This window comes from Hemiscyllium ocellatum, chromosome 4 (assembly GCF_020745735.1).
Source record: "Hemiscyllium ocellatum isolate sHemOce1 chromosome 4, sHemOce1.pat.X.cur, whole genome shotgun sequence".
NCBI lineage: Eukaryota > Metazoa > Chordata > Chondrichthyes > Orectolobiformes > Hemiscylliidae > Hemiscyllium > Hemiscyllium ocellatum.
In genome coordinates this window covers 1,059,065-1,073,520 of record NC_083404.1, presented here as the reverse complement: position 1 = coordinate 1,073,520, position 14,456 = coordinate 1,059,065, and the positions used below count along the sequence as shown (strand labels likewise).

Here is a 14,456-nt window from a genome sequence, read left to right as displayed (position 1 = left end):
AATCATTCCATACCCTTACTACTGAGTAAAGAAACTACCTCTGACATCTGTCCTATATCTATCACCCCTCAATTTAAAGCTATGCCCCCTCGTGCTCGCTGTCACCATACTTGGAAAAACGCTCTCCCTGTCCACCCTATCTAACCCTCTGATTATCTTGTATATCTCTATTAAGTCACCTTTCAACCTTGTCTCCAATGAAAACAACCTCAAGTCCCTCAGCCTTTCCTCGTAAGACCTTCCCTCCATACCAGGCAACATCCTAGTAAATCTCCTCTGAACCCTTTCCAAGGCTTCCACATCCTTCTTATAATGTGGTGACCAGAACTGTACATAATACAGTGGGCGGCACGGTGGCACAGTGGTTAGCACTGCTGCCTCACAGCGCCTGAGACCCGGGTTCAATTCCTGACTCGGGCGACTGACTGTGTGGAGTTTGGACGTTCTCCCCATGTCTGCGTGGGTTTCCTCCGGGTGCTCCGGTTTCCTCCCACAGTCCAAAGATGTGCGGGTCAGGTGAATTGGCCATGCTAAATTGCCCGTAGTGTTAGGTAAGGGGTAAATGTAGGGATATGGGTGGGTTGCGTTTCGGCGGGTCGGTGTGGACTTGTTGAGCCGAAGGGCCTGTTTCCACACTAAGTAATCTAATCTAAAAAAAATACCCCAAGTGCGCCGCACCAGAGTTTTGTACAGCTGTAGCTGTACATGGTTCCAGAGCTCAATCCCTCTATTAATAAAAGCTAAAACACTGTATGTCTTCTTAACAACCTTGTCTACCTTTCGAGGATCTGTGTACACGGACACCGAGATCTCTCTGCTCATCTACACTACCAAGAATCTTACCATTAGCCCAGTACTTTGCAATCCAGTTACTCCGACCAAAGTGAATCACCTCACACTCGTCCGCATTAAACTTCATTTGCCACCTCTCAGCCCAGCTCTGCAGCTTATCTATGTCTCTCTCTAACCTACAACATCCTTTGTCACTATCCACAACGCCCCCGACCTTAGTGTCATCTATGAATTTACTACGCCCTCATCCAGATCGTTTATAAAAGGGACGAACAGCAATGGACCCAACACCGACCCTTGTGGTACACCAGTAGTAACTGGACTCCAGGATGAACATTTCCCATCAACCACCACCCTCTGTTGTCTTTCAGTAAGCCAGTTACTGATCCAAACTGCTATATCTCCCACAATCCCATTCCTCCACATTTTGTACCATAGCCTGCTGTGGGGAACCTTATCGAACGCTTTGCTGAAATCCATATACACCACATCAACCGGTTTACTCTCATCTACCTGTTTGGTCACTTTCTCAAAGAACTCAATAAGGTTTGTGAGGCCCGACCTACCCTTCACAAAACCGTGCTGACTATCCCTAATCAAATTATTCCTTTCTAGATGATTATAAATCCTTTCTTTTATAACCTTTTCCAACACTTTACCAACAACTGAAGTAAGGCTCACTGGTCTATAATTACCAGGATTGTCTCTCCTCCCCTTCTTAAACAGGGGAACCACATTTGCTATCCTCCAGTTTTCCGGCACTATTCCTGTAGACAATGACAATTTAAAGATCAATGTCAAAGGCTCCGCTATCTCCTCCCTGGCTTCCCAGAGGATCCTAGGATAAATCCCATCCGGCCCAGGGGATTTATCTATTTTCACACTCTGCAGGATTTCTAATACCTCTTCCTTGTGAACCTCAATCCCACCTAGTCTAGTAGCCTGTACCTCAGTATTCTCCTCGACAACATTATCGTTTTCTAGAGTGAATACTGTCAAAAAATACTCATTTAGTGCTTCCCCTATCTCCTCTGACTCCACACACAACTTCCCACTACTGTCCTTCATTGGCCCTAATCTTACTCTCGTCATTCTTTTATTCTGACTTCTCTGACCTTACCTTTACTGGTCATGACAAAATTTGAATTGAAAAAGGGAAGTGAGATTGCCCATTACATGCATCATACTGTGTATAAGTCAGTATCAAAAAAAAGTTAACTGAATTCCTTTTGAAACAATTAAAGCACTAGTTGCAAACGAACTTTGCCCTGGAAAATGATGTAAAGATTTTTAACAAAAGGTTTAGACGATGCAAATACACAACTGCCCTTCTTGAAAACTAACACAACCTCCAAGTCTGGGAAAAAATATAATACTCTACAGATTGTTATCTTAAACGTATTTTGGCCCAGTAGAAGTAAAATTCAGTATAAAATAATTATTCACAGAATTACTCCAAATGTTAATCTGTAGCTGAAATCACTTTGTTCAGAAGCTGTTGGCACTGGAGTTTTTGCTGGATCAGTTATAGCTAACAGAATTCTTTTTATCTGGAGGACTTGGTGATAGATATTGGATTTTTTTTTTAAAAGCTCTCAGGTTACAGCAATGAAGGCCACTTTCTTTAAAAATCCTCCACTTGTGGCAATAATATCTTCCAGTTTTGATCTGAAACTTTGTTAAGAACAGTTTCATAGAAAGGGGAAATGGGCTAAAGGTGGTTGTTCTTCAGACAAGTTACCTCAGCCTATCTCAAACCTAGTATCTCCTTTTTTATCCACAAACTGGATCATCCACGGTATTAAACTGCAAAATGAGTTGTTCTAAAATCTTCTGTCAGAGGCCGGCTGCAAATCGGTGGATGTCTTTTCACAGATTCCATGTGCTAAACCTTCAATAAGCAAATATTAGTTAGTGCTATTAATACAGATGTTTTATTATCATCACGTGCAGTTTTAATTCACTGTATAACTGTTCACTTACACTTAAAAAATTCCAAAAAGACTGCATATGCTTGAAATCTGCAGCAAAACCTTGGGGATTAGAGTTAATACTGTACACTGACCTGTGAAAATTTACAGTTCCCTTTCAGAGAGTGCAGCAGAATTGAAGAGATAGAAGATAAAGACAATAATCCTTTTGAAGAGTGAGTTTAAAATGTATATATTCAGGTTTTCAATTTGATTGAGTGCGTTACTCTGGTGAATTTATGTTTATTTCAATTCAATCATACATTTCTAGAAATCAGATTTGTGGATTCCGCATCACATGCCGTCAGGTAAGAATCTTGCAGTTACTGACTTTGTGTGCACCATTTTTTTCCCTTTTCTGTTCACTGTTTCTTGTGTAAACTTGTTTTCCAAGTCTTGCATACTAGAATTGTCTGTCGTGCTCTCACTTACCCTCTCATTCAGTCTATCACTTACTCATTATCTCCTTCCTCCTCCTCTGACTTTTTTAAATTATTCAGTGCTTTCCCTGCTGTTTTTCATTTTCCCTTTCTTACTGTTTTCATTTTAACTCCTCTCCTTTGTCTAACCTAGAGCTGGGAAAGTCAGTAACACTGGAAACTGGCAGGCAAGTGGAGGCTGCAGCATTGGGTGCTTGGTGGAAGGAGCTATTTGTGGCGCTAGGAGGAAGTGGTCTGACAGCAGCTATGCTGCTGGATATCTCTAGACTGTTAAAGCAAGGGTACTGTCAAATCTAACCTCAATAACCTTTGTGTTTAAAAAAAAAGCAATCTTTTAAAGGTCCTGCCCAATAGAGCAAAGCAAGACATCAGTAAATAATTTGAAAGGATGAACCTCAGAAGATTTATTGTGTAGAGAAGCATATTCAGCACCTGAACTGTTCATTATTACAAGGAGTGCCTTTTACTGAAGTGAAACAACATCTCTTTGGGCTATGTGAATGCAATAGCTCAGAACTGGTTAATGTAACCTCTGCAATTTTTTTCAGAGGTCTTTGTATTTAAGTGTAATGATATAATGATTGTAGTGCATGAGGATTTTTTAAAAAGATGTTTTTAAGGGCTGCTTTTAGACTTTCAGGAGCTGTGTCTCTGTTCTCACGATCTTTTCAATGAGGTAATAGAACATCGACATAGAACAGAGAAAAGTACAGCACAGAACAGGCCCTTTGGCCCACGATGTTGTGCTGAGATTTAATCCTAATGTAAAATATAGTAACAACCTATGCATCCCTCAACTCACTGCTATCCATGTGTATGTCCAGTAGTTGCTTAAATGTCCCCAATGACCCTGCTTCCACCACCACCGCTGGTACACACTCCATACATTCACAACTTTGTGTAAAAAACCTACATCTGGCATCTCCTTTATACCTTCCTCCTAATACCTTCAAACTATGACTTCTCGTACCAGTCAATCCTGCCTTGGGGAAAGGTAATGAAATGTCTTTCGTTGGTATTGCTAAATGGGATATTTAGACTCATATATAAGAATTGGAAACAGTCTTCCAATGTGAGCAAACTGGGCGCTGAGAATTCTCAACGTAGAGGTCAGAGTGGGTCCCTGGTGACACATGACCCTTTTCTGATCAATGAACAGGACATTTCTACATTTCAGAGCTGCACCTTAGTACCAACAGTAGCTGTCATTGTACCTCGGGAGCAAGCCGCATTTGCACTCTGTCAGGCACCCAGCTCACAGGATCAGGCTGCATCTCTGGCCTGTTCACTTGCTTTCTCAATCTCTTTGAACTGACTTGAATGTTCACAGTATCGATGCCTCGCCTCTTCTCTGTTTCCCATCCGAATCCTTAGGCAGAACGTTGTGGAGGCCTTTTCTGGAGTACTGTGTGTAGTTCTAATCATCCTACTAAAGGAAGGATGTTGTTAAATTGAAGAGGATTCAGAATAGATTAACCAGGATATTACTTGGAATTAAGGATTTGAGGTATAAAACTAGGCTGGGTCAGTTGGGACCTTTTTTGCTGGAGCATGGGATGCTGAAGAGATGGCCATGTAGAGGTTTATAAAATCATGAGGGTCATAGGGTGATTAGCAAGAATCCTTTCCCTAAGGCAGAGGAGTTAAACAATAGGGGACATATTTTTAGGGTGTAAGTAGAAAGTTTTTAAAAAAGGACATGAGGGGCACCTTTTTTTTGAGAGAATGGATCGTGTGTGGAATGAACAGCTAGACAAAGTGGTGGATGCGGGAACAGTTACAACATTTTAAAAGCATTTGGACAGGTACATGAATAGGAAAAGATTAGAGGGATATGAGCGAAACACAGGCAAGTGAAACTAATTTCGCTGTCAGTGTGAACAGATGAGTCTGTTTCCATGCTCTGCGACTCTGACAGTTTTTATAAACAATGAGAAGCTAAATGTTGGGTCGCACATCACCATTTTGACTCCTGCTCTATTTTGGGCTGATTTCCTCCTGGATTAAAGGAAGACATGGATACCACAGGAGCTGCAAGTGGGTGGCATGGTTGTTATTTTTGGTGCAGGTGGGGGAGGTGTCGTTAGCAAGTGAGTAGGTAGTGCAGATGGTATGCAGGGTTAGTGGTGTCTGACATTGAGGTGAGTGAGGGAAAATGTTGCAGATAGTAATGAGATTGGTAGTGACTGAGCCCTGATGGGTGGGTACAGTAGCAAAGGTAAGGAGTGTGAGAGAGAAGCTTGTGGCATTTTAGCTGGTAAAATGGAGAAGGTGGTTGACCTACTACTTGTATGGCCCTGTATTCCACCAGGCACACACCTCTGCACACCAAAAACAATCGCCCTATATACACCTTTTGTAGACTAGTGAGTTCACAGCTAATATGTTCTCATCTCATAAACCAACTACAATCAAGTTTACTGTTGAAATCTGGGGTTTTTGTATTTTGAATGTCAGTAATTGTTTTATTTTCTCTTTTAGATCTGTTTAATCAAAGAACAAAGATTAGTGGCTCCATATAAAATTGAGCGAGTAGGTTGATGGTTTTCCCTTATTTTTCTTAATTGTTCATTTTTATTAGTGAGCTGTTGAATGCTCTATGCAATAAATTTCAGTCTGTGAAAGACTGCATGTTTTAACTTGCATTAAAACATATCATGCTTGCAGCAAAATCCCACTTTAATTGATTTGTATTTTACTTGTAATTATCTCTTCACCTATATTTAAGTATGATCTAATCAATCCTTCTTCACAATTTCTTTTGAATGAAATTCAGCCAAGTGTAGATTCTGAAGATGGGATTTTTTGTATATCATATGTCAGATACCTGTGTTAAATGAAAATGCATTGGCCCAACATTTATTTTAATAAACCTCTCAATTGGCCTTATTGCTGTAGATTTATCACATTAAAACACGACTGACGATGGCTAAATAACTTAAATTCTATTTGCCCATTTAAAACAAAACATCTCAATGTGTTTGACTTTATTCCTTCAAAATTCTAAGTATGAGTTTTGTTCAGACTGTTGCTCTGAAGTCTGTTTGTCATTCTTATATTTTTATTAAAGTAAAATTTATATCTCCCTGGAAGGTGTACCTGAATCTTCTAACACAGAAGTAGGAACACTATCACTGTGCCACAAGAGCTTCTGTGTCACGTAATGCTGCAGTTAGGCAAATTGACACTGGCCCCAGGCTGCAATGATAGCCTTGTGAAATATTGAAGGAGTTAAAATACATAATGTAGATGAAACGTTGCAGTGCAAGCTTTTTCCCAACATTGTTCAATTTTAATTATCCAACAAAAACAGACCAAGATTGCGATGAGCAAAAGCCTGCATTTTTACTTGAGCTGTTTTGCCCGGTTAGACAAATTAATAGTTAATTGCAGTATATCAATATTCAAGAATGTGTAGGATGCCTATTTCTGTTATCCTGTCCCTTCTCACAGGCTACATACATTCAGTTCAGAATGCAAAAACTTAAACTGGTTGGGTTTCATAACAGCTGAAAATGTGTTGCTGGTTAAAGCACAGCAGGTTAGGCAGCATCCAAGGAATAGGAAATTCGACGTTTCGGGCATAAGCCCTTCATCAGGAAATAATGCACAAAGTAAAAAGGAACTGGTAATAAAATTAGTCCACAAGGGGTCAGTATATTTATTTTAAAATTATATCCATAACTTGATGTGCACAGCAAAATTTCAATATCTAATTTGTTTCTTGATAGTTCTTCAAAATGGCCTGTTTGTGAACTTCTAAGGAAGTTGGTTGCTTTTGAGAAATAAAGTTTTGCATTTGTGCTTTATGCCAGAATGCTTCCATTTTGAAATCATTTGTTTGTAGTAAGCAGCATGGTGATTGAATCTTTGTGTACTGTGCAGTCCAGTTCATATATTGAAAGACAAATTGGTTAATGAGTATTGGCCTATTTTAGTGAACTGTCCAAGAGAATTTTAAAATAAACTGACAATAATTTGAGTAATTTCAATAATTAATCCATGTTATAACTAGGGTCCGAAGGACTATATTTTCAGAATTGAAGACATTTCAAAAGCAGAAGATGTTGTGCAAAGTTTACTTCAGGTAAAATGTTGAGGTATTTTGAGTCATTCTGTAATTTCTTGTAAAATGTGATTTCTATTCACCACCATGAAAGTGTAAAAAATAGTTAATGTGAAATCAGCGTTGACAATATAATCTCTCCTTCACTCCAGTTACTGTTAGAATAGAAGATTGTCCATTCAGGATAGCGGAACAATTTACTAATGCAACATGGTTTTGTCCAAATAAGACACTTTCCCTGTAGATATAGATGCATTGCATTTGTACTCTGCAATGCAGTATATTTCACATAAAATAAGAAGTATAAGTTCTAAATTTTCAATTATTTCTTTACAATGCGTCAGTAACATCCGTATTAAAACTAAATTCAGAAATCTAGCTATTCAGTTAGGAAGGAGAACCTAATAGTGTTCTTTTAACACTAAGGTCCTTATAGCTAATGCAGCATGAGTGAGTGCCTTAACCAATAACATTTTTTTTAAAAAAAACTGGCACATAAACATTGCTATATCTAATGTTAATGGGTGATAATTATTGATGGTCATGGATAACACCTTAAATGATGATGTATTGTCTTAGAAATTTTGATTAAATGGTTTCATGCAACATTAGTTAGGATTTAAGGATTATTTTCTTTGTTCATTTTAATGTGTAGTTCTGCTTTTCCTTAGCTCATAATGACTAACTAAAATAAATCAATTATGAATGTTGTTTTCATAGCTTCACAGAGCTTCTCAGTTGGACAAAACAGCAGACCAGATTGCCATGGTAAATGATTTCTAAATTAAAAAGCACATGTTTCTTTTAATTGTTAATGATAGAGCCTGTTTTTGTTGAATATTAACTTTTGATAACTGCTTGTATCCTGAGCAGCAAAACTAAAATACACTTGCTTATCTTGAAAGATGTATTCATATTCATGAATTGCAATTAAATTAACATTAGGTTTTTAAATTTTAGAAAGTCAAGCTTACGTTTATTAAGTTGCTTCATCTAATTTTTTATATGTAATTTAATTTGATCAATAAAACCAGCTGAACAATTTAATCTTAACTCATTATGTTAATTATATTTGTGTCAATATATATTATGTATCGAAATCTGTTTTTCACTTCATATTCTCTCTCTCTCTCTCTCTCTCTTTCCACTACCCTATTGCAGATCACAGCTATTTTACAATCTCGATTGGCTCGGATTTCATTTGATAAAAACAGGTGCTGTACATGAGCTATAATAATTAAACAGTTAACTACTTTCCTTAATGGTATGAGTGTTGAAGCTATTTTTTGGATTGAATCCGCATAATTGAAACACGTTTCCATTATCTAAGCAAAATTCTCTCTACTTTTCCTTTAAGTTGTTATGGCAGGGAGAGCAGGGACAAGAATACTTGTTTTTTTGCCAAAGCTATGCAGTGATTGAATGCATGTCATAGAATAGTGAAAATAATCAACACTCTCATAAATTCTGAAACATTTGTACTGTCGCATCATGAATGTGGGATGAAGTTACTGAAGCATATTTACGAGTTTTGCTGAGTTTTTTGACAATACTTGATTTAATTCGGCTTTCCTTTATTATTTCCTTGTCTTTTGTTGCATCTTAAAATGTATGACTGTGGATGTGAGGATCTTGATGAATGGCAGAGCATGCAGGAGAGGGCTGAACAGCCTAGTCCTGTTTCTTACAATCGTCATGTTGTCTTTAGTAGAGTTAGTGTCTCAAATCCAGCTGTCCAAAACCGAGTCGTTTGAATACTAGAAAAGAAAGCTTATTGGAACAGTTTGTCTGGGTGCTGCATTGGCATGTTGTGGCACCAGACTAGTTATCTGCCACTTGTCCACCAGTCTGTTCCCACTCTTCAAGCTACCTACGACTGTACTTAGCCTGATGAAGTCCAGACAGCCTATGTCTTGAGCCATTTGATCTGAAATCTGGCACAGTCCCGATCCCAAGTTTGTACTAGTTTTGAGATGATGTATCTGTACTGTAATTATTTTTAAATGGGAAAAATTGTTGAATGACACCGAACAATAAATGTTTGTTCTGGTCAATTCAATTACTAATCATTAAAAAAACAAATCTGTCAGATGAGCCATTTGCCCTGATAGTATAAGAGGTTAAAGGAAAATCTTTACTGTCTGGACAGTTGAAGTTAAAAGTAACATTCCTAGCTTTCTAGGAAGGATGAGATCATATGGTTTACAGAATATGCACTGGAGTCTATCTCATGAAGTTAATTTTCAAATTATCAGTTAAAAATCAACATTGTTTTATATAAAATAACTGTATGCCACCAACCTCCCCTTCCAATGTTACTTTTGCAGCCTGATTTTTTCCTCTGAAGTTGAGTCCATTCAAATTAAATGAAGAATTTTAATGTGCTGAATTATTTTTATTCTTGCATGGAATATGGCCGTCACTGGCTGGCCAGCATTTATTTCCCGTCCCGAGTTCTTGAGAGGTGGTGATGAGCTGCCGTCTTGAACTGCCGCAGTCAGTGGTTCAAGAGATAGCTCACCACCATCTTCTCAAGGGCAGCTAGGGATGATGGGGCAATAAATACTGCCTAAGATCCTAACTTGGAGCAACTCCTGTTTGTCCATCAGTCCCATGGTCACCGATCTAAACTAGTTCCTGGTCTGAAAATGGCCCACTCTTAAAATATTTACACTTGTCCTCTGATCCCTCAAGCTTCACCTCTCACTACCTTTGCAACGTTCATTTAGCTGACAAACTTTGTTATTGCAATTCTGATCTCTTGGCCATTCCTGATTTTCATTGCTTTACATTTTACGACTTTATTTTCAGCTTTCTGGGATCTGAGCTGTTGCATTTCTTCCAAGCTCCTTTGAAGCACTCAAAAACCTTCCTGTTTGACAAATATTTGGTCACCTGTCCTAACATCACCTCAGTGACAGATGGATTTCAATCCAGACAAATATGAGGTGATGCATTTTGGCAAGACTAATTATAGAGCGAATTATACAATGAAAGGAAGATCCTTGGGAAAAGTTGATGGGCAGAGAGATCTGGGAGTGCAGGTCCATTATACCCTGAAGGTTGCTGCACAGGTGGATAGAGTGGTCAAGAAGGCATATAGTATGTTACCTTCATTAGATGAGGTATTGAGTATAAGAGCTGGCAAGTCATGTTAAAATTGTACAAGACATTGGTTCGGCCGCATTTAGAATATTGTGTACAGTTCTGGTCGCCACATTACCAAAAGGATGTGGACACTTTGGAGAGGGTGCAGAGAAGGTTTACGAGGATGTTGCCTGGTATGGAAGGTGCTAGCTATGAAGAGAGGTTGAGTAGGTTAGGTTTGTTTTCATTAGAAAAAAGGAAATTGAGAGGGGACCTGATTGAGGTTTACAAAATCATGAAGGGTATAGACAGGGTGGATGGAGACAAGCTTTTTCCCAGGGTGAAGGATTCAATAACGAGAGGTCACATGTTCAAGGTGAGAGGTGGAAAGTTTAAGGGGGATACACGCGGTAAGTGCTTCACACACAGAGGGTGGGGGGTGTCTGGAACGCGTTGCCAGCCGAGGTGGTAGAGGCAGGCACGGTAGATTCGTTTAAGATGTCTGGACAGATGCATGAGTAGGTGGGGAGCAGAGGGATACAGATGCTTAGGAATTGGTTTAGACAGTGGATTTGGATCGACTCAGGCTTGAAGGGCCTGTTCCTGGGCTGTAAACTTTCTTCGTTCTTTGAATCCAGTTCGAACGTTTTGCTCCATTTAAGGTGCTATTTAAATCCAAGTTGTTAATGTTTTATGACTCCTGACTCATTTTTGTAATCAAATCCTCTAACAGCTTTTGAAAAGAAAAGCTCACTGGAATTCATGCATTATTAAAATAGAATCTTTATGATCCACAGTTTTATAGTGTAAATGTCTATTTTTGTAGTAAACTCGTTGCTGTTATATTTTTAGCCCATCTCCTATTTTGCCAATCAGTAGTGACTGGTGTTTCTTGTAGATTTCAGAGTGTAACAGAAAGTCCCCACATGGAGTGTGAGGCTGAAATGGTCACCCCTTTGGTATCTAATCCTGGGCATGTTTGCATCACAGACCAAAACTTGTACTTCCAGCCTCTGAATAGCTATCCTGTAAGTTGTTTGTTATCACTGTTTTATGCAATATATAACTTCACAATTTGTTTGAAACTGGAAGGCTGCTTTATGTTGTACATTTACTTTAAAACCTCAGATTTACATTTTTATTTCCATGTTTTGAAGTTGTTTTCTTCTAACTCATTGAGATAAAAATGTTTTACACAGACCTCAATGCTTCACTTTGTCTTGTTTTTTGTTGCATTGATCCCTACAGATCAAAGAATTACAGATGTAATCAATGGTGTGGTGTCTGGTAACTTGTTTGACAGGTTAAGCACACATTCTTGACACCAAGCCATTGCCAGCTTGTTATCGTGACAATGCGTCTTACACAATCAACTATATATTTATACTTTTTTATTTGCAATCTCTTGTTGATTATTTTCTCTTAAATAAAACTCACATCAGGGTTGACGAGACTGTTGATCAGAGTGAATTCAACAGATCTCGTTTAAGCTGAAGTCTTGGAGAGCCATGCAACTGCTCCACAATTGCAACATAATTATGGTCTCATCAGTTTAGGTGGCAAACTGTTTTATCCTGTGGGCAATTCTATTAAAAATGTTCACTTCAGAGTACCACATGAACGTGAAAGCTGGGTTGAAAAAGAGGTTGCTCTCCCTTCCTCCATGACGTATAAATGCATTGTGAGTCAGTATATTGATGTGGTACTGTTTGACATTGGCTGAACTAAATTCATTAAACTTTATCACTGCATTAAATGTTGTTATTTATAACTCCAGAGGCATCTTTTACCCATGGGTGTTGCTCCAAGTATGGAGCACGCAAGCCTGGACCAATAAAGGGTATGGATCTTCATTGGGATGACTGCCTCACTGTGAAGGAATTTATCAGCTGAGGATCAAAAAATCTTGATGAGAATTTGTTCCCCAAGTTTATTATGGGGCATTAAAGGAAGATTGAGAGACAAACAGATGTGTCCATGGTCAAAGATTTAGCTGAGATCTATTTTCGTAAGGGACAGGCTTATTAGTGGAATGACGAGGTTGAATATAGTAGGCCAACCATTCTGTATTGAAGCTACTGCAATCTGTGTGAAGGGTAATTTTAATGCTGAAAAATATGGTCAGGTTTTAACTGACTAGCTACGTAAAGCTGAACTACATTAGTTTCCCATGATTGAAGGAATCCTGCATCATCTAATATTCTTAATGTAATTTAACTCAGAGTCAAAGAGTCATGCAGCATAGAAATAGGCCCTTAAGCCCACCATGTCTAAGCTGACCAACAAACACCAAACTACACTAATCCCATTTACCTGCACTTAGTTTGTAAACTACTCTCTCTTGGCATTTCAAGGGCTCATCCAAATGCTGCTTAAATGTAGAGAAGACCTGCCTCCACCAGCCTCTTACCACCATCCGGGTGAAAATATTTTTGTCAGATCTCCTCTAGACCACTTGCTCCTCAGCTTTAAATTCTTGCTCTCTGGTATTCTATGTGTCTGACATGGGAAAGAGATTCTCACAATCCACACAGTCTATGCCTGTCTTTGTATTCCTCAGTCAGATCCTCCCTCAGCCTCCTCTGCCTCAGAGAAACCAAAACCAGCCTATCGAGGCTGTCCTCGTAACTGAGACTTTTCATTCCAGGTAACATCCACATCCTCTTTAATGCAATTACGTCCTTCCTATAGTGTAGTGACCAGGACTGCACGTAGCGTTCCATTATGGCCTAACCAACGTTTTATAAAGTTGAAACAATTCCTTGCTCCTATATTCTGTGACCTGGCTCATGAAGGCAAGCGTCCCACCTGCTGCCTTTGCCACCATGTCTACCTGGGTTGACACCTTCAGGGTTGAGTGGACTTGAGTACAGTCAAGGTCTGTTTGCTGTTCAGGACTTGCTTGGAACCTCCCATTATTGTGTATATCCTTCTCTAGTCAGACACCCAAAATTCATCACCTCACACTTACCAGGATTAAATTCCATCCGCCACTGTTCTGCTCAGTTTACCAGCTGATCAATATCAGACTGTAGCTTGAGGCTATCCTCACTATCAACAACGCCATTAATTTTCATGTCATCTGCAAAATGACTAATTACACATTATACAAAATTACCAAAAGTACATAACAAACAGCAAGGGCCCGAGCATCGATCCCCATGGTACACCATGGGTCAACTGCTTCTAATCACAGCAACAGCTCTTCACCATCACCTTTTGTCTCCTATCAGAAAGCCAATTTTGGATCCAATTTGCAAATTTGCCTAAGATCCATGTGAGATCTAGTCAAAGGCCTTACCCTGAAATCTATGTAAACTACATCATCTGCAGCACCCTTGCCAATATATTTAGTTACCTTTTCAAAAAGCCAATAAAGACAGGATCTCCTTCTAATAAATCCATGCTTCCAGGTATTGATTAATCCTGTCTTTTAGAGCCTTTTGCAATATTTCCCTACCTCTGACATCAGACCATTTGTAATTACCTGGCTTATCCTTGCTGCCATTCTTGAACAAAGAAACCATATTAGCTGTCCTTCAGTCATCTGATACTTCTCTTGTGGCCAGCAGTATTACATATCTCCCCAGGGCCCCAGCAATCTCCTCCCTTGCCTCCTATGGCAGCCTGGGATATATCTCATCAGGCCCCAGGGATCTGTACCCCTGTATGCCAGCTAAAACATCTAATGCCACCTCCTTATTAATCTTAACATGCTCTAGAACCTCACCATCCCAACTGAAATCCTGCACGAATACAGATGAGAAATAGTCATTTCAGACCTAGCTCGCATCCACTGGTTCCATACATGTTTTGACCCTTTGCTCTCTAATATGTCCCAAACTTTCCCTCATAATCCTCTTACTTTTAATATATAAAAAATGTTGGAATTTTCCCATTCTTTGCAAGTTGTTTAACCATTGAATCACAATGCCAGCGTGGATCTGGATTTCTTTATCATCAATTAAGCAATTACTGAATCTGTTAGGATGAACAATGAAATGTCAAATATGTACTTGTGTGACCAGATTGAATATTCTGCTGAAAGACAAAGGCAAACTCAACACTAATGAAGCATTTGCATGAATAAAGACAAATTCA

The 14,456-nt window shown here is 39.0% G+C and overlaps 1 protein-coding gene across 2 annotated transcripts in view; it reads left to right on the top strand.

Annotated features, from left to right (window-relative positions):
• The window catches only part of nsmaf (neutral sphingomyelinase (N-SMase) activation associated factor), a 92,745-nt gene that overhangs the window by 9,222 nt on the left and 69,067 nt on the right, over positions 1-14,456 (top strand). For both annotated transcript variants that reach the window (XM_060822633.1, XM_060822639.1), the window contains 7 exons: positions 2,874-2,938; positions 3,034-3,070; positions 5,684-5,734; positions 7,218-7,289; positions 7,989-8,036; positions 8,430-8,482; positions 11,254-11,383. In XM_060822633.1, coding sequence (XP_060678616.1) covers positions 2,874-2,938; positions 3,034-3,070; positions 5,684-5,734; positions 7,218-7,289; positions 7,989-8,036; positions 8,430-8,482; positions 11,254-11,383 — 456 coding nt within the window. The remainder of the gene's footprint in view (positions 1-2,873; positions 2,939-3,033; positions 3,071-5,683; positions 5,735-7,217; positions 7,290-7,988; positions 8,037-8,429; positions 8,483-11,253; positions 11,384-14,456) is intronic.